Source organism: Pleurodeles waltl, chromosome 7 (assembly GCF_031143425.1).
Source record: "Pleurodeles waltl isolate 20211129_DDA chromosome 7, aPleWal1.hap1.20221129, whole genome shotgun sequence".
In the NCBI taxonomy this organism is placed as follows: domain Eukaryota; kingdom Metazoa; phylum Chordata; class Amphibia; order Caudata; family Salamandridae; genus Pleurodeles; species Pleurodeles waltl.
Window position 1 is genome coordinate 293,436,019 of NC_090446.1, and position 24,516 is coordinate 293,460,534.

The 24,516-nt window shown below is 43.9% G+C and overlaps 1 protein-coding gene across 2 annotated transcripts in view; it reads right to left on the reverse strand.

Annotated features, from left to right (window-relative positions):
• The window catches only part of CDK5RAP1 (CDK5 regulatory subunit associated protein 1), a 172,417-nt gene that overhangs the window by 123,714 nt on the left and 24,187 nt on the right, over positions 1–24,516 (reverse strand). The window contains exons 1-2 of one of the 2 annotated variants that reach the window (XM_069243681.1): positions 8,739–8,925; positions 7,795–8,069 (exon numbers count right to left, since the gene is read on the reverse strand). In XM_069243681.1, the coding sequence (XP_069099782.1) occupies positions 7,795–8,056 (262 nt within the window). In that variant the 5' untranslated portion in view covers positions 8,057–8,069; positions 8,739–8,925. Of the gene's footprint in view, positions 1–7,794; positions 8,070–8,738; positions 8,926–24,516 lie in introns of those variants that run through there. The other variant, XM_069243680.1, reaches the window with a different exon arrangement.

Here is a 24,516-nt window from a genome sequence, read left to right on the forward strand (position 1 = left end):
TTTGTTGCAAATAGGTCTATTTGTGGTGTTCCCCATCTTTGGAAGTAAGTGTTTAGTATTTGGGGGTGAATCTCCCATTCGTTGATCTGTTGGTGATCCCAAGAGAGATTGTCTGCTAACTGATTCTGAATCCCTGGAATAAACTGTGCTATTAGGCGAATGTGGTTGTGAATCGCCCAATGCCATATTCTCTGTGCCAGGAGACACAACTGTGTCGAGTGTGTTCCTCCCTGTTTGTTCAGATAATACATCGTTGTCATGTTGTCTGTTTTGACAAGAATGTGCTTGTGGCTTATTATGGGTTGAAATGCTTTCAACGCTAGAAATACTGCCAGTAGTTCTAAGTGATTTATGTGAAACTGTCTTTGGTGAGTGTCCCATTGTCCCTGGATGCTGTGTTGATTGAGGTGTGCTCCCCACCCTATCATGGAGGCATCTGTAGTTAATACGTATTGAGGCACTGGGTCTTGGAAAGGCCGCCCTTGGTTTAAATTTATATTGTTCCACCATAGAAGCAAGGTGTATGTTTGGCGGTCTATTAACACTAGATCTAGAAGTTGACCCTGTGCCTGTGACCATTGTGATGCTAGGCACTGTTGTAAGGGCCGCATGTGTAATCTGGCATTTGGGACAATGGCTATGCATGAGGACATCATGCCAAGTAGTTTCATCACCATCTTGACCTGTATCCTTTGTTTTGGATACATGGCCTGTATTACATTGTGAAATGCTTGTACCCTTTGTGGACTTGGAGTGGCAATCCCTTTTGTTGTGTTGATTGTCGCCCCTAAGTATTGCTGTGTCTGACACGGCTGAAGGTGTGACTGTGTAGTTGATTGAGAAACATAGTTTGTGGAGGGTTTCTATGACGTACTTTGTGTGTTGTGAACACCGTTCTAGCGTGTTGGTTTTGATTAACCAATCGTCTAGGTACGGGAACACATGTATTTGCTGCCTTCTGATATGTGCAGCTACCACTGCCAGGCATTTTGTGAAAACTCTTGGCGCAGTTGTTATTCCGAATGGCAACACCTTGAATTGGTAATGTACCCCTTGGAATACAAACCTTAAGTATTTTCTGTGTGAAGGATGTATCGGTATATGGAAATATGCATCCTTTAGGTCTAGTGTTGCCATGTAGACTCGTTGTTTGAGCAGTGGGATTACGTCCTGTAATGTCACCATGTGAAAGTGATCTGATTTGATGTAGGTATTTAATGTTCTGAGATCTAATATAGGTCTTAGAGTCTTGTCTTTTTTGGGTATGAGAAAGTACAGAGAGTAAACTCCTGTTCCTTTCTGTTGAATTGGTACTAATTCTATTGCTCCTTTTTGTAGCAGCGCTTGGACCTCTAGTCCTAGAAGGTCCATGTGTTGTTTTGACATATTGTGTGTTTTCGGTGGGACGTTTGGAGGGAATTTGAGAAATTCTATGCAATAACCATGCTGGATAATTGCTAGGACCCAAGTGTCTGTTGTTATTTCCTCCCAATGTTTGTAAAATTCGGTTAGTCTCCCCCCCCACAGGTGTTATGTGTTGGGGATTTGTGACGTGGAAGTCACTGCTTGTTTTGAGGAGTTTTGGGACTTTGGTACTTCCCTCTACTCTTTTGGAATTGTCCCCCTCTATATTGTCCCCGAAAACTTCCCCACTGATACTGGCTCTGATAAGTGGGCCTTGTTTGTGAGGTTGTGGGTTCTGTAGTTTGTCCTCGAAACCCCCCCTCTAAACTGTGTTTTGCGAAATGTGCCTCTGCTCTGTGGGGAGTAGAGTGCGCCCATGGCTTTGGCCGTATCAGTGTCTTTTTTAAGTTTTTCGATAGCAGTGTCCACCTCCGGCCCAAACAACTGCTGTCCGTTAAAAGGCATATTCAGCACGGCTTGTTGTATTTCCGGCTTGAATCCTGACGTACGCAACCATGCATGTCTCCTTATGGTTACTGCTGTATTTACTGTCCTAGCAGCTGTATCTGCTGCATCCATTGCTGACCGTATGTGATTATTTGAGATACTTTGTCCTTCCTCCACCACTTGTTGTGCCCTTTTTTGAAACTCTTTGGGTAAGTGTTCAATGAAATGCTGCATTTCGTCCCAATGAGCCCTGTCATATCTTGCCAACAGTGCTTGCGAATTGGCAATGCGACATTGGTTGGCCGCTTGTGCTGCAACCCTTTTCCCTGCAGCGTCGAATTTGCGACTCTCCTTGTCTGGAGGTGGTGCGTCTCCCGAGGTGTGAGAGTTTGCTCTCTTGCGAGCTGCCCCTACTACCACAGAGTCTGGTGTTAATTGCTGCGTAATATATACAGGGTCTGTTGGCGGTGGCTTGTACTTTTTCTCCACCCTTGGAGTAATGGCCCTGCCCTTCACGGGCTCCTGAAACACCTGTTTTGAGTGTTTTAGCATTCCAGGTAGCATAGGTAAGCTTTGGTATTGGCTATGAGTGGAGGACAGTGTGTTAAACAAAAAGTCATCCTCAATAGGTTCTGCGTGCAAGGTGACATTATGAAATGCTGCTGCTCTTGACACCACCTGTGTGTAGGCTGTACTGTCCTCAGGTGGCGACGGCCTCGCTGGGTAACAGTTTGGGCTGTTATCTGACACCGGCGTATCATAACGATCCCATGCGTCGGGATCATCCTGACTCATTCCAGTATGAGTTGGGGATTGCATCAGTGGTGGAGTGGCTACCGGTGATGTGTGGGTTGATGGTGGTGGAGACGGTGGCGGAGTTGTTTGTCTTGCCACCTTTGCCTGTGGCTGCTTGTCCTTTTCTTGAAAGGCAAGTCTTCTTTTCATCCCAATTGGTGGAAGAGTACTTATCTTCCCTGTGTCCTTTTGGATGTGGAGCCTTCTCTGAGTGTAGTCTGGCTCCATTGACTCTAGTTCTTGTGCGAACTTATGTCCTTGCATTTGTGAGGACAGTCCCTGTTCCTCTGTGTAGGAACCTGTTTTCGGTTCCGAGGCTGGATGTTTCGGAATGGAAACCTTTTCTGTAGCCTTTTTCGGCTCCGACAACACTTTCTTTACTTTCAGCGTCCCGGTCTCTCGGTGCCGACTTGATTCGGTGCCGCCCTCTCGGTGCCGAACTTGCTCGGACCCGATGTCTCAGGGTCGAGGTTGCTGTGTGCCGGTATCTCGACCGGAGTCGGATGACTTCGACACATGCGTGCCCTTTTTCGGTGCCGATGATGGGTCACCTATTTTTCGGGTTAAGCCATGGCCTGTTGGTGGTGGCGTCCCCAGGGATTTTGCAGTCTTCTCGTGAGTTTTGTGTGTCGAAGTCTTACTCACAGTTTTAGGTGTTTCTTCGGGATCGAGCTCGTCCGAGTACGACTCCTGGATGGAGAAGGTTTCTTCTTCCTCCTCAAAGTGTCTTTGTCCTGTCGGCGCCGACGACATTTGCAGTCTTCTTGCTCTTCGGTCTCTTAATGTCTTCCTCGACCGAAACGCTCGACAGGCTTCACAAGTATCTTCTCTGTGTTCTGGAGACAAACACAAGTTACAGACCAGATGCTGATCTGTATAAGGATACTTGTTGTGACATTTGGGGCAGAATCGGAATGGGGTCCGTTCCATCAGCCTTGAAGAGGCACGTGGTCGGGCTGACCAGGCCCCGACTGGGGATCGAAAAAACCCCGAAGGGCAACCGGAGCTCTTCCAAATATCGGTGTTGATCTGTTGTAACTAACCCGATACCGAACGCAAACAATACCGTCGAATTTTCTGAGATTCTAACTATCTTTCCAAACCGAAACGCGGAGCGAAAAGGAACACGTCCGAACCCGATGGCGGAAAGAAAACAATCTAAGATGGAGTCGACGCCCATGCGCAATGGAGCCGAAATGGGAGGAGTCCCTCGATCTCGTGACTCGAAAAGACTTCTTCGAAGAAAAACAACTTGTAACACTCTGAGCCCAACACTAGATGGCGGGATGTGCAAAGCATGTGTATCTGCAGCTACACATGCCATCGAACATATATATATATATATATATATATACACACAGAAATTCAGAAGTTAGAGTTAGAGTTCTTTTAAGTAACTATAACTTGCACCCTAAGGTAACTATACCTTGCACCATTGTTGTGCACAGTTTTCTTATCAATAATTTTATTGGAAATGTTGCAGTGATAATTTCAAAGATGCCATACAAGATCTCATCAATGATGTACTATGTGGAGTAATTAGCTGTGCATGGCGAAGGCGATAGTTATAGTTACCTTAGGGTGCAAGTTGTAGTTACTTAAAAGAACTCTAACTATAAAGTTTGAATTTCTATGGCTTTGTACGAGTAAATTCAGAACCTAACTATAACGTCCCAGTAAACTTTGTTTTTTTCCAGTGAATTTCTATGTTTTTTTAATGTAAGTCAATTTTAATTACCATACGTAATTCCAACCCCTGCATCGCACAGCCAAAGCCCTTATAACCACCCAACCCCACGCCACGCACACATTTTGGCTGTGGGCAACGCAAGTTGCCCACAGCGCGTGTCTCTGTCAGTGGGGTGCATAAGTATTTGAGTCGGTCTGAAAGTGAATGTGTGAGTCGAAGAGGGTGTGAGTAAGGTGCATGAGTGTCTGTGTGAGTAGACGCACGAGTCTCTGAGTGCATATGAATGACTGTGGTTTTTCGTTCAAATTTTTCCATATTTGCGAAAACTTTTTGCAAATATCTCGCATGGTGATGCAAAATATTTTAAACCCATAATTTGCACCTGAAACACAACTATATATTATACCCTTGTGGTCATGGTACGTTCACCCTGACCCCTTATGTCACTTTCAATTTGGATTTTCACCCCCAGGGACCGTGTCTCCTGAAACAAAATGGCGGCCGCAACTTTGTAGTCAGTTTGCAGTCAGACAATTGCAACGCTTCTTTTTGCATGGGTATTTGCAAAAAATTCTCAGCCAGAGATATACAAATTTATTTTCCCTTCAATATCTCTAAAACTACTGACCAGATTCACACCAAAGAAGTGAAAGCATAATCGGCGTACAACAGCTAGCTTTCTGCCAAATTTGGTGTAATTCCGCCCAGTGGTTCGGCATGTAGTCGCGTATATAGAGTCCAATGGAAATTAACATGGGATACGCAACCTTTTTTCAGCCCCCTTTTTCTCTGACCCCACTTAACAGATCACCCCAAAACTTTCCATGTGCACCAAAAATCACTGCAACACTTTTTTGGGAACATTTTGTGAAAATATGTCAAACCGTGACAAAGATATAGTCAGGTCAAAAAACGATTTTCCTATGGAAACATAGTCCTAACTATAACTACCTAGTGGCGACCGCCACTAGGTAATACATGCCATGCACTGTTTTTTTGACAAAAACTTACCTGCAAATATTAAATTGATATTATCAATGATGTTATCAAGGATATTATTAGTGACCTAATGTGTGGGCTAATTAGCAGTGCATGGCAAGGGTGGGAGTTATAGTTACCTTAGGGCATGAGTACTAGTTACCTGAGATAACTCTAACTGGTTAATTTTTATGGTTCTGTATGTTTAAAATGTGAGCTTAACTATAACGTCCCTGGAACCTTTGGTTTTTTAAAGTGAATTTCCTTGTTTATTTTTTTTTACTCTATTTCCTAACTATCACGCCCTTGTTACATCGCATTTCATTTATGCCCCGGGGAGGTGGCGGTTCCTGGGGCTGAGGAAGGGCGGCGTGACCTGCCACATCGCATTCCATTTATGCCCTGGGGAGGTGGCAGGGCCTGGCACTTCAGGGTGGCACGGCAAAGCTGCATTACATTTCATTAAAGCCCTGGGGACGTGGTGGTCCCCGGGCAAGAAGAAGCCCGGGGGGGGGGGGGGTGAGTCCCGGTGTGACTCCTTTTCAATGCCCCCAGGATCTGGCCCTCCCAGGGGCTTATTATAAAACAAGCGTTGGAGACCGCACTTTAAAAAAAAAAAAACATGTGTGTGAATTTGCGACAACGTCACAAACTTGAGGTAATTGTTTTTTTTAAAAACATGTTTTTTTGCTCTACTGGGGTCCGTAGGGGAGTCCAGTACCAGAGCTAAGGGGTCAGGGTTACTCTACCCTAGACCCTTTTACTTTTTTTTTTAAAGATTTTTGTTGGGACTCGACTGAAGCAGGGTCTCAAGTTGGCTGGAGTGGGGCAAATTGTTTTGGATTGGTGTGCAGTAGATTTTTGGGGATTAGCATAGGACAGATTGCTTTGGATTGGAGCAGGGAAGGCTATTTTGGATTGGAGTGGCAGAGATTTACAGGACTGGAGTTGGGCAGATTGAAGTGGGGATGACTGGAGTCGAGCGGATTGGAGTGGGGGAGGATTGTTTTGATTGGAGTGGGGGAAGATTGTTCTGGATTGGAGTGGGGAAGATTGGAGTGGGATGATTGGAGTGTAGCTGATTGCATTGGAGTGGGGCAGATAGGATTGGGCAGATTAGAGTAAACCAGACTGGAGTGGGGCAGATTGTTTTAGATTGGAGTAGGGTGGATAGTTGAGGATTGGAGTGAGGTGGACTGTTTGGATTGGAATGCAGCAGATTGTTTTGGACTGGAGTGGGACAGACAAGAGTGGAGCGAATTATTTTTGATTGGAGTGGGGCAGACTGGGGTGGGGCAGATTGGAGAGGGGTAGACTGTTTTGGTTTTTTAAAGGGCCATACTTTTTTGGATTGGAATGGGGCAGACTGTTTTGGATTGGAGAGGGGTAGATTGGTTTGGATTGGAGTGGGGTAGGTTGAGAGGATTAGCGTGTGGTGGATTGGTTTGGACTGAATGATTTGGACTGGAGTAGGGTGGATTGGATCTGAAGTATATTGGTATGGGGTGAGGCGGGTGGGAGTGGATTGGAGGGGGACGCATGATTATGAGTTAAAGCACTGTTTCAGAAATTACACATAAGAAAGAATCAATGTCACTTTCCAATATTTAAAACAAGATAATCTTTGTCTTTTGAGAACAATGCCCACAAGCAAAAACAAAAGAAAACATGAGTAGAAAGTGAGAAGAGAAGACGTGGCAAAATAAAAGATAATTAACTATAGAAAATAAATACCTCCAATATTGTTTGTCCTGCTGGGTACATATTTTGCCAGTCACACACCTTCTGTTTGCATGACATGAAGAACAAAACAGTACCTCAACCAAGGAGGGAGCAGCGGACGAGCACTGATTTGAGTTAAATCAATCAGTGCCTGGTCCATAGTCTACAGAGAGGAACGGAAATAATTTTAGGCCTGCAGTGACTAATTACAAGGCTGTTAAGAAGAGTGCCATGCAAGCCAACAAGTGACAAGCAACTGAGGCTCCAAGCCCTTTTTTTTTTAATTAACAACAGTCTCTCGCAAGCGAGATGCATGTGCTATCGCATGCTCTCACAGGCCCCACCTAGGCCCGCCCTCCACCAATCAAAAGTTTTTGGAGAGCGCAGGGGATATCCTGTGACGAAGCATGACACATGGTAGGTGTGAAAGGACATCTTATCAAAATGTGTGTGTGTGTGTGTGTGTTTAGGAATGGACAGGTAATTATGAAATAATAATATGTTGTAAAATGATAAAATCTCACTTAGGTGACTTTTTGTGTGAAATAAAATAATAATATGTATAGTTAGTCTTGGCTCGCTCTACCTGAAAACCTACACTCAAGTATTTATTTACTGCTCTTTCTGGATACACTTCCAAAGAATCATGTACTTTAAAGTGTCATGACTGCTCTAGTAACAAGTTGAGTATGAACAGGCAAGCACTTCAGGGCACCTACTGAAGACAGGATTATCCAGAAAAATGGAATTCAACTAACCTTGTTGGTTGCCTACTGTTGATGGAATGGCTGTGAGATATGGAGGAGGATCTTCTTGTATCTCAATTGGAACCTCATTTGTTTGAATGGAATTTTTCAAGAAGTCTTGGAAGGTGGGTCCTTCTGCAAGCTTAGAGCGGAACACTGCTTCAGCTTTGGACGCTCCTGTGCTTTGGTGTCTGCTTATTGAGTACCTTGAGGTAACAGGCCATTTGTGTTTCCCCCAGAGACATGCGGTCCTCAGGCTCTTTCCAATGGACATGGCAATGAAAAACCTGATTTGTTTTAAAGAGGTATGAAAATAAGCATCTAATTAGCAAAATAATTTAACAGCAATTTAGAACATTCACTCTTAAGACCAGTTGATTCAAAGTACTTCTTTGTCCATGCAATTATTATTCTTTCACATTAGGTCATTTTAAGTACTATGAAAGTTCAGATACATGTTGATATTTACATAAAGGACCATATTCTATAGAAGCACAATTATCCATTAGCAAAGTTCATACAAGAACACTGTTGCACATGTAGCCCTGTACTAAACACCCTGATCACATGACTTGAGTGGAAATCATTTAATTTGCAACAGTTTTAGCATTAAGCCCCTATCTCTTGGATGCAAGCCAAATGGTAAAAAATTGTGCACATGCTGTCGGGTTTGTAATTTGAAACATTAGTGTTTTGCTTCACTAATGACCGAGCTGAAACACTCATGCACTGACAAAAATCGCTGGAATGCGATTCTTAGTCCAAAGAAGACATGTATTATTTCACTACGCAAGGTTCCTAAAAGGAGATTAGCATGCTGAAAGCATATGTTCAAAAATGGTCACAGCAATGAAATGAAAGAATGTACAAATGATTCTCCACTGCAATATACACAACAAATATATGTATCTATATTATAATGCAAAGCAAATAATGAATTAAAAAATATGCATCACCATGAGAAAAGGACATCACTGCTTCATCTCCCTCCTATTCAGCATCAGAGTGCCAGATCCCAGAATCGATCGAGGAGAGAGAGATCAATTATCCTCACGGGAAGGATGGCACACTCCAGCGTCCTGGATGTGCCTGATATCTGCAAACACTCTCGGTCCCCGGTCCATCTGGTCTCGGCCTCTTATACTTTGAACAAACAAGAGAGAAAAAGTCTAGAACATCCCTCTCACTGCAGAAGTTTATTTATTCAATAAATACATATTGCTCGAGGCCAGCTTTGAAAATAACACATCGGGACTTGGCCACAATCCCAAGGTGCCAATTCAAAACAAGACTGTCCCCACCGACTGAGTACATTCTTATTAGCCTAAGCCTTTGGTGGGAAAAGACCATGAAGAATAAAAACATGAGCACAGTACAATGTGGAAAATTACTTGCAGCTTTTAAAGTGGCAGTGGCTACTGCTAAAATAAAGTCAATAGGCAAAATGAAGGTGGTGGTCACTAATGTGAAGTGGGAATGCTAGGCTAAGTGCAACGTGGAGTCAGTGGTCAAAACTCACATATCATTACAACTACTAAGATTTATAAACTTTTTCAAAGATATCTTCAATTGTTTTAACTGTTATGTTATTCATCTGAAAACACAACTTAGATTAATACTGAGAAAATAACCACATTATCCTTTCTAATTTGTTTATTTAATAAATATAAGTATCTACATTGAAGATATAGCATTTGAGCTCTGCCCATTTGTATACTGGGATTTTTCGCTTTCCAATGATTATCCAGTTTTTGTACTTTTACAGTGCACAAGTCTCACTACCCAAGTACAACTCACAGTAAATATATGGTAAAGCTAGTGTCTGCATTTTCGGATAAGGCCACTAGAGTAAGAGGCACATGTGTACAAGTGTGCTGGCTATGCGTGTGAGACTGGTGTGCGCAACTTGGTATCTGCACACAGGTAACCTGCTGCAGAATGGACTCTGCAAGGATTGGTGCTGACCTGGCGTAGGCCTCCTAATACAATTGGGCATGTATAGTGTAGTTCTGTACTGCTTACTGGAAAATCTGTGGGGTTTTCACTGTATTACACATTTAGGCTCACTGTATTGTTATACATATAGGTGAAATCGGTCCTAAAGTATAGTTTAGTTCTAATTAGGATTACAGGATCCAGCATGGTACCAAACTGGGGTATAACATGCATGCCGAGTTCAAATTTTCAGATCCCAACAACCCACATTCACATCTTACGGGACTTCAGGATTTGTCAGAGTTCTCTGGCTCAGCTCATTGGATGCAATTGCCCCACTAATGGGCCAAGGTAATTACTCTGCTGTCCAGCAAAGGGATCAAAGGCCTCCCTTCACAAAAGGCCACTCAACAGTGATCGATTGGGAAATTTGCATCTGATAATTAGGTTGTCAAACTGCATCTGGGCTGGAACATCTCAGGCTCATTGGAACAAAGTAGGGAGCCCAGACTCCTGTAATCAAAACATGAGGGTCTCACCATTGAAGTTATGATGGGAAGAAATTAGGCAGTGGTGTCAGATAGGACCCGAGCTGTTACCAGAGGGAATTTGGAGTTGCCATTTTTGATTGTGGCAGAAAGCTGTGCAGGAGGGTTGAGACAGGGGTGGAGAAATAATGTTGCAGGATTGCCAGTGATGCCCAACAATTTCCACTAACAATGAAAAAACCTGGTATAAGGGAAAGGCAGCTAAGAACCCCTGGAGCTAGGAGCCGATATCATCAGAAAAGAGACCCAGCTGGAAGGAGAAGCCACCTGATGTCCTGCATGGATGGAATAAGGACTTTTGACTCCAGCCGACCTCCAGGACTTGAATGGGTATCTACAGGGCTAGTGGTGCTGGCACCTTATGTCACCTGTGCACCAGTTGAGGGGGAAGTCCTGGATTCCACTGCCCCCACAGGTGCCCTGCAAGATTGTCATAAGACCATGGTGCCTGAAGCTGTTGGCAGGAGGGTGTTCTTCTGGCTGGTTGCACAGGAGCTGTGCGAACACCAGGAACCAGGCAGAGGGGAAGCCTGGATCAGGAATGCAAAGTTCAGCAAGATTGTTAGTTCAGTATTATCTAGGCACCAACATTTTTGCACATTGACTTCAGATATTGATTCTTGTATTTAGGCCCAATTAGATTTATAAAATTCTATTTTTTGTGCTAATAATCTATGACATTTTCTTGTCACTACTTTATACTCCTGTATAACAACTCTGTTTTTTGATTGTTAACTAATTTCTGTTGCATCCTGTTTAACATCTTTCTTTGCAACATGCATTCCTTATCAAGTTACACTCTGGTAGGTCTAATTTTATTAACACTTTCAGTCAGCCATGGTTGGTACACAGCCTTTAAATAAGGCAATACTGTTTTTGTAAGTTGCAAGAACCATTCACTATCACAAAGGCCACCAATACTGAGCAAGTTAATACTAATCCAAAACAGCTCATGTAAATTTTCCTCTAAAACTGAAACCCTGATTTTATGGTTATATACAGGTCCTAGCATTAGAAAAGACAACTTCTTCTTGTGCTAGGAGCCCGGGAAAATAATATCTATGATGGTCGCTAATACTCAGGTTAACAAACTTAAAATGTTCTGGATGTTTAGACTGTTCTAACTTTATAAAATATAGTCTATCAATACTTACATTTACCATCTCTAAAAGTATCCTGAGCAGGGCTATCACTTGAAATGTAATTGAATAGTCATCCCCACCTGCCACCGCATAAGGTATGTAAATTCCAGTAAATTATTTTGATGATCATTGGGTGGCAAAGTGGTGATTTCAACTTAAAATCACCTTCCAGATTAAAGATTGAGTTTGGAAAATGACAACGTAGATAACACAAATCGTTGTTAAATATTTCTAGAACAGCAGCAAAGGAAGTAGCTCTTGGCAGAATGTATACAACAGTTTAAATAAGCACATGGATCATAATTTATTTATTAAGTTCATTCGGTCTAGAAATCTAGTCCATTTAAGATAATAATAACAATCATACTTAAAAAAGAATGTGATAAAAACATGGTAACAATATAAAACCAATAGACGTCAAAACAATGTAACAATAAGAACAACAGGACAAAGCATTTCATCATATATATAAATACAATAAAATAAACCATAAATAGATATAGTAAAAAAGGGGACAGAGCTAAAAACTAAAATATAGAACTTTTTGTCTGGAGGACCAGTATGCACAACCAGAAGACAAAAAAGACAGAAAATAGTCATCAAGAAGGCAACAAATTCGTAATAGAAATTTCCTACTAAAAACAATACAAAAAGGATAAAAAGAGAAGATTAAAATCCTTCTGAAGACTGTTATAGAAATGACTCAGGAGCATTTAGGTGCAATGAACTTGCGACGGATGTACCAGGCCTCCGATAAATATTTGGTAACTGGAATGGCAACCCTGGGAGAAAAATCATGCGTACAGATTCTAATGGCTGTTACTCTGTCCTGAAATGACATGTTTTTACAGAGGGGAATAATCCACCTCTTTCTTGGTATCTTATACAAAGGGCAGAAGAATAATACATGCTCTGATGTTTCTTTACAATGTTGACAGAAGATACACCTATCATTTGTAGCGATGTTAGATGGCCAATGGGCCGTGAAACCATTGGTAGGCAATGTACCATATCTTAACTGCAGGTATAGAGCACGGGCATACGGAGGGATAGGGAGGTTCAGGAAATTCTCAGCCCAGGGTTCATGCTTAATTTGAAGAAAATCCATTGTTAACCTACCCGCCCTCTTTTGGTGCAGGGAATCTTCGTTAACTTTCTCCCAATATCTGCTCGTAACAAATCTCCTAGCCTTATCAGGGATTTGATCCGGGTGATTCCAATAATGGGAAAGACCCATTTTGTCCCAGGCAATTTTCATCTCTTTCAGCCAAGGGATTCTCTCCAATGCCTTGGGGGCGGCTATCAACTCTCTTATAGCCAGCCTATATGGTTCTAGTTCAGCAGATTTCCATACACGAATCCAGTAGGAAAGGGGTCTTAAGGCCGCTATGGTTTTAATGCCATTTAAACCAAGGTCAAGCCTTAAAGGGGTCATTGGAGTGCCCGTACCTAGCCTGGACACCTGCCTAAGGAAGATATTTTCCTTAGTTTGCAGAATGTCCAGGTTTTTATGGGACCCCCAAAGTTCCGCTCCATATAGGGCTGCTGCTCTGATTTGAACATTATAGATCTCCGCAAGAATGTTCAGAGGGGGGCTCGGAGCCTTTCTAGATCTGCGGACTAAGGCCCCACCTCTTTGGCTTATGATCAGAGCCCCTTTGTCAATAGCTGCCTTCCATTTGCCTGATGTAGATAATCTGAAACCCAAATAATCAAACTCTTCAACTTTCTCCAATGGGGTCGAATTCATCTCAATATTAGTATGCAATCGTTTTTTAGAGGTAGTGAATATCATAAATTTAGTTTTCTTAATGTTTACATCTAAATCATAATCACTACAGTAAGCACAGAACTGGTTAATTAGGTGTTGAATTCCCATTGGCGATTTTGATAGTAGGATCGTATCATCTGCATATAGCAGGCAGGGGATTTTTTTCCCACCTAGTTTCGGAGAATCATTTATGCAGTTCTCTAGGTAGTGGATGCAATTATTAATGTAGAGCAGAAAAAGAGTAGGTGCCAAAACACAACCTTGTCTAACTCCTTTTTTGATAGCTACAGGGTCAGTCAGCTCGCCCCCCTGTCCACACCTAATTTGGGCAAAGGTATTTTGGTGCAACTGAGCTATGAGTTTCAGGAGGCCAAATGGCACTCCCATGTTTAATAATGTTGACCACAGCAGATTCCTGGGGATCAGGTCAAATGCGGCTCTTAGGTCTATAAAGACCACGTAAAGGTTACCCCCCCCCAGGTCGACATTCTTCCATTTTATTGACATAAATCTTAGAGCTTGGTCAACTGTGCTCACTGCGGGTCTGAAACCCGCTTGTAAATCAGAAAGGGCTTCAGACTCAATAATCCATTCCTCAAGGTGGGACAGAAGATGTTTCGCATACATTTTTTGGAAGTTATCGAGGAGACTAATTGGACGGTAGTTAGCCGGAATGTTTGGATTTCCTTTTTTGAAGATCGGTACAATTTCAGCCCCTTTCCAAGTAGATGGAACTGGAGCGCCTGCTGCAATAGCATTACAGATAAAATTGAGGTAGGGAGCCCATATATCAGGTCTAGATTTACATAGATCACCTGGAATTTTATCTGGGCCAGGAGCCTTCCCCCATTTCAGGGAGTCTATTGCAGCTCTAGTTTCAGAAAGAGAAAAAGAAATTGGAATGATCTCTTGGTTTGTTGAATCATTGGGGGGCCACAGAGAAACTTCTGGTGGACCTCCATAAAGTTGCCCAAAATGCTCTACCCAAGTTGCTGAGAGGATTGTAGAGCCGGGCGCGGCTGGGGAGTCACTGTCATTATCAGCTATTAGTTTCCAAAACTTGGAAGTATTATTAGATGAGGCTGAAACCAGAATAGTGGCCCATCTGGCCTCCTCCCAGCTTCTGCGTGCCTTTGAGCATTCCTTCTTGTAAGCGCCCCTGGCTATTCTCAACGTCGTAGCATGGCCTTCTTTAATTGCATCCAGGAGAGCTAGTTGTGCTGTTCTGCAGGAATTATTGAACCATGGGGCATTGTGTTTTTTATTGGAGTTGTTAACAGTCTCTTTTGTGAAAAGTTGTTTTAAAGATTGGAACAGATCAGTGTGGGCTGTAAGAAGGCTATCGCCCTCCTCAGACTCATCTAACCGGATCATACACTCCATATGATTCGCAAGCAAGCTGTAAATAGATGCTAAATGTTTAGGGGAGGAGATAACAGATTCCCATTTTAGATTGCATCTATTATTGGTTAGGGCCAGTTGGGACACATTGGACCTAGAGTAAGGCGCTATAAACGAAGGAAAAAGACCTCTAGTTGATAGAATCGAGGATCGTGGTCGCTCACGGGCTGCTCATCTACCCTCATATCTTCCATGTAACGCCAAAGACGGATATCAAGAAGTATGTAGTCAATGCGACTACTATGTTCTCCGCGCCTAAAAGTAGGTCGCAAAATAGCATCCGAGTGTGAGCGGCCATTACAGGCTCGGAGGCCATGAGCTAGTGCGATGTCAGCCAAAAAGCGTGCAGATTTGTTCAATCTTGGTTTTTTGTTGGAGACTAACTGGGGGATGCCCCAATGGGCATCCTCTTCTTTACAAATTCCTTGGACTAAAGGATTAGGTTCGAAGGTAACATTAAAATCTCCTCCAATTAAAACAAAAGAGGAGGGATTACTTTTAAGAACATAGTCCAAGTTTGACAGAACGTCAGACTCAAAGTGGGGACTCACATTCCTGTTATAGATATTAATTAAAAGGAGGGGTTTTTCTTCAGAAATCATTAACAATAGGGCTTGCAAGTCCGGGCAACCAGTGTCTAATTCTTCTATCTTGCACCTGAGAGAAGTATTTAGCCACACGAGCAACCCTCCCGAAGGTCTCCCAGAAGATGACTTACGGGCCGGAACCCAAAAGCTTTTGAAACCGAGTCTGTATTTGGGTTCTAATGCCCATGTTTCTTGAAAAAGACAAATCAAGTGATCATCAATAAGGTTACCCCAACCTGGGCTATGTAATTTGCTTTCCAATCCAGCTATATTCCAGCTGAGCACCTTATCGAGATCCTCTGAGCATGAGGACCCAACTTTATTCTGGGCATATAGAATACTAGGGGGGGGACTGTTAGGGACCATGGTGCTTCCCTCGGGTGGATTAAGATCAGAAGATTTCTCACTCTGAGTCTTTAGAACCTCGCTGGGTATAACCTCAATAGTGTTTGGATTTGGTGAGTTGACCATGCAGATGTGACCCAAGGTATAGGGGGCGTTTGACTGATTAGAAATGCATTCCTCAGATGCTTGACATGTTAAACTTTTGGGTGAACCCGGGACAACAAAATCGGCCGAGATGTTAAGACCAATAGGGCAAATGGACTCAGCTTCGCAGTTAGACAATACCACATCCTGAAAGGCATCTCCTAGTCAATCTGCCTCAGAGAGAGAGGATAGAGGACGTCTAGGACCAATTATGGGGGTAGGCAGTGTGTGAGTAGCCGAGCCGGCCCCGTATAATGGTGGTGATTGAGTACTCCAGGACGACATAGAAGGTGGATAAAACACTTGTAACCTGCAAAGAGAAGTTTTGCCAGTTGTAGGATAAAGTCTGTTAGCATTGAAAGAAAGTCGCTGGACAAGATCGGGGGAATTAAAATTAATGACGATACAATCCCCAAAACCGATCTTCGCTAGAGGGCCCACCCACCCGATCTTCGCTAGAGGGCCCACCCACCCTACCCTTCTCACCATCAATATTGAAGATGACATGGAAAAAGCAAACCCCGCATTCACATGCAACCAGTGGATAACCTTATTTTTGAGTTCGGTGAAGGATTCGAAAAAATGAGGTTTGAGTTCAGGAACATTTGATATAATAAGCACATAAGGGCATGATTCAGGTGGTAAATGAAGCACTTTGGGTTCTTGAGAGTCCCTACTCTTATCCTTCTTCTGGTATGCTGGTTGTGAGGGTTCCCTAATGGGGGGGCCATCTCCCGAATTAGTTGCTGGATTGTTCCATGAGGCGGTTCCTTTTAATAAGGGAGCTAAGGCCATATGGGGCTTGTTCGTCAGGATACTGGGGGTTTTAGCAGAACTAGGCCAGTTGTGATTTAAAATAGGAGGAAAAGTTTTAGGTATTTGGCCAGTGTGACTAATGGCAACAATAGAGTCATGATTAGGATGAATTTCTACAGGTAAAGAAATTGTTGGTAGCTGACTGCTCGTAAGACTTTCAAGTTTGTCCTCAATTATTTGAAGACGGTTGGAGATAGGAAGAAGTAGTTTAGAGAGCTCATCTCTTATGAGATCCCTAATAAACTCATTTGCATGGGAGTTATTGGTATTGTGTAAGGAGATTGATGCCATATCATTAATAGAAGGTTGGGCCAGATTAGAGGGACTCAAGGTTCTAGATCGTTTATTTTTGAGGACAGGTTCCCTACGCTTCCTTTTCCCTTTGGTATTAGATTCAGTTAAAGTAAGGGAACCTTCTATTGGGGGACACTGGACCAATGAAGTTGGTGCGGCACAAATGGCAGGTGCAATTGGAGTGTCATCTTGGATCTCTTGAGGAATTTTGGACGGAGAAGGGGAATGGATAATCGGGACAGACTGGAGCTCTAGTCGCGGGTGGGGCTGTGAGACTGGGCTATCATGGGCTGAACTAATGGATGCAGAAGGAGGGGCAGCAAGACGACGTTGCACTAATTCTATTTCTCTTTCCAATTCCCCAACGGCCTTTTGTAAAAAGCCGTCCAGGGTTTTGTTAGAGTGCAATTTCCCGTCCAACCCCCCCCCCCACGTCGTCGGCCCATTTTACTAAAAACCAAGGGCCTTAAATTTAGTGGGAGATTCAAGTAAGATCACAGCGGGGCGAGCAAAGGCAGGTTAATATTGGTAATTGACCACTAGCTAGGTAGAGGCCTAGAGCTTTGGGGGAAAGCTACCCCACCGCAGTGTAAATAGGCTTGAGTTTGTCCTTCGGGCAGTCAAATGGAGAGTGGTTATCTGGGACCACAGTTTAAGGTAAATGACAGGGGGGTGGCCCTGCCCTGCCTCTTCCTGGCAATGACGGGCAAGGACGGGCCTGCCCTTGGCCCGGGCTTCGCCCGGGCGCCGCCCGCGCGCGTCCCGCGGAGCGGGAGCGCTTACGTATTTTCAAAGGGCTCCTGCCCTGATTGAAGGCTAGCGCTTACGTGTTTTTAAAGGGCTCCTGCCCTGATTGAAGGCAGCACACAGCTACTGCCCACCTCCTCCTCGGCAAAGTTCCAGCGCGTCCCCCTGGATCATAAGAATCGTTTGGCTTAATGTAATAGGCCAGAACTCAACTACAAGTTACTTTCAGTTTCAGCACCTTCTTACCCCAAACAATTGAAACCAGAATCAATGAACTGGTCAGATAGCTGGCCTTGCTTAGATGAGTTGGCATTTTTTGCACAAACCACATAGCCATTACAAGAACCAAGTCCGGAGAACCAACATAGAATATTTTTCTGTAGTTGGAACTCAGAAGATTTGACAAATTGTTAAAACAATTAACATAACAATTCTTAATGATGTGGAACGCCCTTTGTTCTTTATGCAGTCATTCAAATGACCAGAGCCACTTGAGCAATTGCGGGCCGTTTATTTTTCCGATATGGATATTCAAGATGGTAAGGGTCATTATCAAATGGATCATTATGTGTAGATATTTTGTTATTCCTCCTGAATCATCCTCTGATGGGTGGGGAGTGGCACACAGGGGGCGAATCAAGGGAAATACTTCAACCTGGACTGAAGACAAGGCTCAACGCTTGTTTAGAACAGGAGCCTAAATAAGCATTGGCAACGCAAATAGGGCTTGTCTATGCAAACGTTATTGGCTTTGACAGCATGTTTTAGCCATTCTAAACACTAGTGTGGCTTCTGTTCAGTATGGCTGAAGGTTAGTGGGGTGGGGTTGATTGGAATGGAGTGTGTAAAGTGGGTTGGGGGATTTGAGTGGGTTAGAGTGGAGTAGTGTGTTGCAGATTGGGGTAGAGTGGAGTAGACTGGGGTAAAGCGGAGTGGAGTAGATTGGTGAGGAGTGAATTGAGGTAGATTAGAGTGGGCTGGGGTAGATTGGGGTGAACGGGTGAGGGGAAGACCAAGGTAGAATGGAGTAGAGTGGATTGGGGTAGAGTGTAGTAGAGTGGAAGGATAGATTGAGGTAGAGTTGAGTGGGGTAGAGTGGAATGGAGTAGAGTGTGGTGGAATAGGGAAGAGTGGGTAAACTGGAGCAAAGCAGAGTGGGGTAAATTAGAGTAGGGTAGAGAGGGGGTAGATTGGGTAAGACTGAATGGGGTAGAGTGCGGCTGGGTATAGTGGAGTGGGGTAGAGTTGCGTGGATTGTGGTACAGTGGGGTAGATTGCAGTGAAGTGGACTGGGGTAGATTGGAGTAGGGGCAGACTGTAGTCGAGTGGGGTAGATTAGAGTAGGATGGAGTAGAGTGGGATATATTGAAGTAGGATAAAGTATGGGTAGAGTGGGATAGAATCAGGGTAGACTGGGGTAAGACTAGGAGGGGTGGAGTGAGGTAGAGTGGAGAGGAGTCGGATTGAGTGGGGTGGATTAAGGTGGAGTGCACTAGACTGGAGTGGGGTAGACTGGAGTGGAGGAGGTAGATTGGAGTGGGGTAGATTAGGGTAGACTCAAGTGGGGTACACTGGGATACAGTGGAGTGGGGTAGAGTGGAGTAGACTGGGGTATAATGAAGTGAAGTGGGGTAGACTGGATTAGAGTGGGAGTGGGACAGATCGGGATACAGTGGAGTGGGATTGACTGGGGTGGAATTGGATAGATTGGAGTGGGGTAGACTGGAGAGAGGAGCATATTGAAGTGGGATGGTTGGGGTAGAGTGGAGTGAGGAGGTGAAGGGTAGAGTAGGGTAGAGTTAGGTGGGTGGGGTAGAGTGGAGTGGGATAAATTGTGGTAGACAATGTTTGATTAGCATAGGGTGGGGTAAATTGGGATAGACTGGTGGTAGGGTGGGGTAGATTAGGGTAGAGTGAAGAGAGGTAGGGTAGAGTGGGGTTGACTGGAATGGGGTAGACTGGGAAAACAGAGTGGTAGGTTGGAGTGAAGTGGTGTTGCTTGGTGTGCAGCAGATTTGGATAGACTTGATTGGGGTAGAGTAGAGTGGGCTAGACTGTCGTAAAGTGCGGTAAAACTGGGGAGGTGGAGTGGATAGAGAAGGGCACCAAAGGCACAGTCCTTTCTTTTCTTTGCTCAAGTATCAGCAAGTGTAGTTCATCCTTTGGTGCAACCTCTCTATGCTGGGTCCAGGGAAAGCAGAGCAGTCCTTCTTCGATCCTCTTTCCAGTGCAGACGGGATTGGAGGTCTGGGTGCCAGGCGTGCCACTTTTATGCCAACAACCTCGCTCGGGGATACGGTAACTGCTAGCCAATGGTCTACTGGGTCCCTCCCACCTGATGACGATGTCCTACAATGTGTGGCATCAAGCTATTCCAAAGTGCAATATTTTGCCTACTCCCAATATGACAGAACCCTTCTCTTTCTGTGTGGAGCTTAGCATCCCTCCCTAGACTGGTTGCTACCTCATGGCTCAGGCCCATGGAGAATCCGGTTTCTGTCCATGAAGCCACCCTGTTTTAAAGGGGAAAAAAAGCAGCCTCTCTCGTGAGTTTCCACCATTTGCCCTTCAAAGACAGACTCCCCTTTGAAGCTCGCCTTTTGGGCTTACATTCTGTTTGGCTTCCTGCCAGGGAAAGGCAACATCTTTTCCAAGGACAGGCGTCTATTGTGTCCTTTCCGTGGAGTCATTCGAATATCTCCCCAGGAACGCAGAGGTCTGTCTCATGATCAGCAGAAAACGAGGGCAACCGACTGCCAAGTTTCTACAGTTGCCTTTTATTCAGAAGTTACAGTAAATTCGATTTGGGCATCAAGTCGATCCTAATACAACAATTCTTTTGATACCTCAAAGTTCTAACTTTAGCAGTTCTATTCAGAACTTAGCACGCTGAGTAGTCAGGGTGTAACTCTGTAATTACCAATGGGGCTACTAGCGTTTCAACAGTTAAAACAACAATTTAGCAAAGATAAAGATAAAGCAAGCCTGTGCGCTCAGAGATCCCATAGCAGGAAAAGATCTAGAACCCTTCCTGGAGGTGAACTGATTATGTACTGGAGCGTAATCTGTATCTGACTGTGACACGCGGGTTCTATCTTCCTCTGCTAGAGACACAGAGTAGAAGGTTTCTCCCTTTATAAAGCACCTGTAAGCTCCGCCCGCTGAGCCACGCCCCGTCCACCCTCGAAGTAGGTAAAGGAATTCCCGCCTTTTACCAGGATGATGGACAGCTTTACAAAACGACCCCAATGCGTTTACCGCCGATTCCAGGTGGTGCGTTGTTGATGCTCAGAAGCACAAGGACATCTCCACAAAGACGCACTAGTAACAATCACATTGCCAAAGGCACACAAGGTTGCTGGAGACGTTTTTTACCCCGTGGCCCATCACGTACCCTTAGTGTACAATATAAACGGGGCGTATAAAACATGCTAGGTTACGCTTACTGACATACTCGTAGAAAATACTCCGGTTGGGTAGGCCACGATGCTCATTTTACAGAAACTAAACCAATAACAATAAAGTACACACACACTCTTTTAAACCTGTCTGACTAAGTATTTTTTACCCATGATTCTAATTATGTATTGTATGTGCATATGTGTGTGTATTCATGTGTGTGTGTGTATAAATATATATATATATGTGTATGTATGTGTATATGTTGTTTCTGTGCCTGGCATGTTTGTGGATCATTGCATGGCTCCTGTTTTTTTTTTTTGGGTTGTTATACTAGATATCTATGAATTTCTGCTCTCTTTTATCACACTTATCTACTCATCACTCTTATGTCATGTCTCTATCAAACTATCCTCCATTCTCACTCGGACTCATCCCAAATCCCTTCGACCACTTTCATCTCCTAAATATCTCTGCCTAAGCTCTTCCCTCCACCTCCACATCTAACTCACCAAACCTCACTCTACCTCTGTGACCCCCCACACAACCCTACTAAATTTTTCTGCATTCATCTCACCCTGCTACTATGCTCTCCCTAACCCTTCCACATCCTCTTTCCCCTCCGCTCCCCTTTTATTCATATCAAGCCTTTGGATTGAGTAAATGAAGGATAAACTCCCAATTAACACTTCTGGATTTCTTTCCTCCTCCACCCCTCCATTACTCCAGTCAATCTAACTAACAAACTCTCATATCCGCAACTCAAATTAACTCATAATAATACTAAAACTGTACTCCTTATTAAATCATACTAATCCATCACTAATTCTTGTTGGGTACCGGAGTAGCGTGCTACTCATCGAAAAGCGCTTCGACGCCTCGTCAGGGGTAGTAAGCGCTATATAAATACGATTACAATTACAATTACAATAATTTACTGTTTCCTATTATTTTACATACAACACCCCGCCTAAAGGATTAACATTCCTACCTCAGAGGAGACATATATCAAAAAGGATGGTCTGGACTTCATCATGCACTAAATGTCAAATTCGACTTTTCAGTTTAAAACTGCACTGCCAATCTACAGTGGCAGGGTGGGAGACATGTTTTACTTTGTCACACTCTGGGTGGTAAAATAAGTACTGCAGCCAGTGAGGGACACTAACTTACAGGTCTCTGTCACAAATACTAGTGACGTATATGTAAGTTAACTCATGCCAATTGAGTATAAGCCAATTAAACATACAACTTTAAGTTTCAAGGCACTGGCACTGAGGTCTAGTTAGCAGGCATCAGTGCATTCTAGTTAGCAGGCATCCGTGCACTTTAAGAGTAAAAAAAAATTAAAAAAAACCTGCAGTATGAGCCCAAAACATTAAAGGCTGATCATGCGAAAAGTGCCATGTCCATTAAAGAGGAAGATACCCGGAGTTATTACAACTAAAATATAGCGCAAAACAATTCTACACAATTAGCCTTAGATTAAACGGACGGCGCAGACTGGACTCCGTGCAGAGGAGCATCATCCCAAGGTGAAGGTGGATTGCTACCTGTAATGGCCTGGCATGCCCTGCAGAAAGTGTGTTGATGCAGACCTTAACTGTTACTGAAAGTTACGTGCATAAATATCTGAGGCAAAAAGTGTGTCATATTTTGCAGCAAACAGATTAGTAAACCTGAGAATGTATCAATGGGCACCAAAATGCAGAACTTGTAAATAATATCTACATATAATACTGCAGTGAATAGAAGAACTGGTGACCATCATTAACAGGCAACAAGCTTAGGCATCAAAGGCATGATTACAAAATGTGGCGGGAGTTGAGTCAGAGTGACTTAGGCCACTGTGATGTGTTGCATATGGAGTGGAGGGGTCAGGAGCAGTGCATGACCAAAAGGCTACAGTCTCAGACTTTTCTGCACACAGAAGCTAGTGCAGGCACCTGACTAGTCTTCTGAATTGGCAGGTTTACACACTCTTATTCGGAGGCAAGACTTGAGTGACAACCTGCACTCTAAATGAAGGAGTCAAGAGTAAATGTGCTGCTGCTGCTGCGTGCCCTGTATACTGTTGCTGAACCTTGATATTTAATGAAAAAGGGTTTAGTTAGGGGCAGCAGGCACTGCTTCTTGCCATTACTGTAGTAGTCCTCTCGACCCAGTGGACTAGTACGCCTACGAAAGTTTGAGCCCTGCTGAAAATCCCGACACCATAGAGAGCATCAAAGATGATTTTTTAAGCTCGGAGTGGCTTGGCTAGTTTGGCAGTATCCCCAAGGATGCCAAGTCATCTATGTTACTCTGAAGAACGAGGTCGCGGCGTCGAGTCACTAAGTGCCAAATTACTGCCCAGTAACCAAGGCACTGAGGACCCAACCACCTAATCGGACTGCTGTGAATCACACTCCTAACAAAACTAAGAAGTATCCCATCATCCTCTGGAGAACAGGACTGCTGAATAGCCTCCACCCTTGTAGGTCCCAGTGGAGCTGGCAGCAAACTCACAGGATAATTCAGGCCACAAAGTGAGAGATTGCGGAGTCCAGCAGAAAAAGTCCAAAAGGCCAAAAGTTGCCGCCCTCCGAAGATTCACTATACAGCCAGCCGCCACTCAACCGTGGCAGAGCTGACACGAGTTGTGCACTCATTCCTGTGCAACACTGGTGAACCTGCCCGCACATTAGATGACCAGCGCAGCTCTGCACAACCAAGAAGGAACAGGTTCTTTAGCCCAACAAAGTGCCTGTGTGCTAAAAGAGGGTAAGGGAGGCACCTGACCTAGGCATTACTCTACTAGAATCCCAAGCCATAAAAGAATAGGGGTAAAGTGCATTGCCAAGATTGCTCCTAAAATCACAGGGGCTCGAATCAGAGTATCTTGTGCAGTATTGCAGCATGTACTACTGGATCTTCTGAACAATATTTCTTTTTGCGTCTTTTTCAAGTCTGAAGCATGGGTTGCACAATTATCTTATTGAGCTTCTCATTGCGGTATTGAGTGCTGAGCACATGTACCTTACCATCAACCTTCCTGAAAGACAACTGAGAGTCAAGAGCTGAAAGGACTGTACTTGGACAAACGTTTGTTGCTCCATAGAAGGGTAGACTCTGGCACAGCAGAAGCAAACTACCCCAACTCCCAAGGCTGTTGTCCAGTACCCTATTCTTGCCTAGTGATCCCGGCGAACAGGATTTGACAACACTAATTTAACAAATTAATGCCAATGAAATGTATTTACTGTATAAAAATGTAATTCTTCCAACTCAATGATAGCACAAAAAGTGATGGTGGTGAAATGATAAAAAAATCAACAAAAATGAATGCCACATAAATTTACACCAAAACTTCAGGTATTGTGGCAGCATTGTAATGCGCCTAAAGAATATTCTCATTTCAAGTTAAGTAGTCTGTAGGGGAATTTCCACTGTGCTGGTTTTGTTGCCTGCAGTCTTCACAGCTCCCAGGAGCTTCTCTGCATTCAAAAAAGTTTTGAGTTCAGATTCTAGCCAATATCAAGAGGTGAAACATTTTGCCTGTTGTTAGTGATTGTTACCTTCAACAGCCTGTCAGTCTGTCAAGTGTCACACTTCACAGGCTGGAC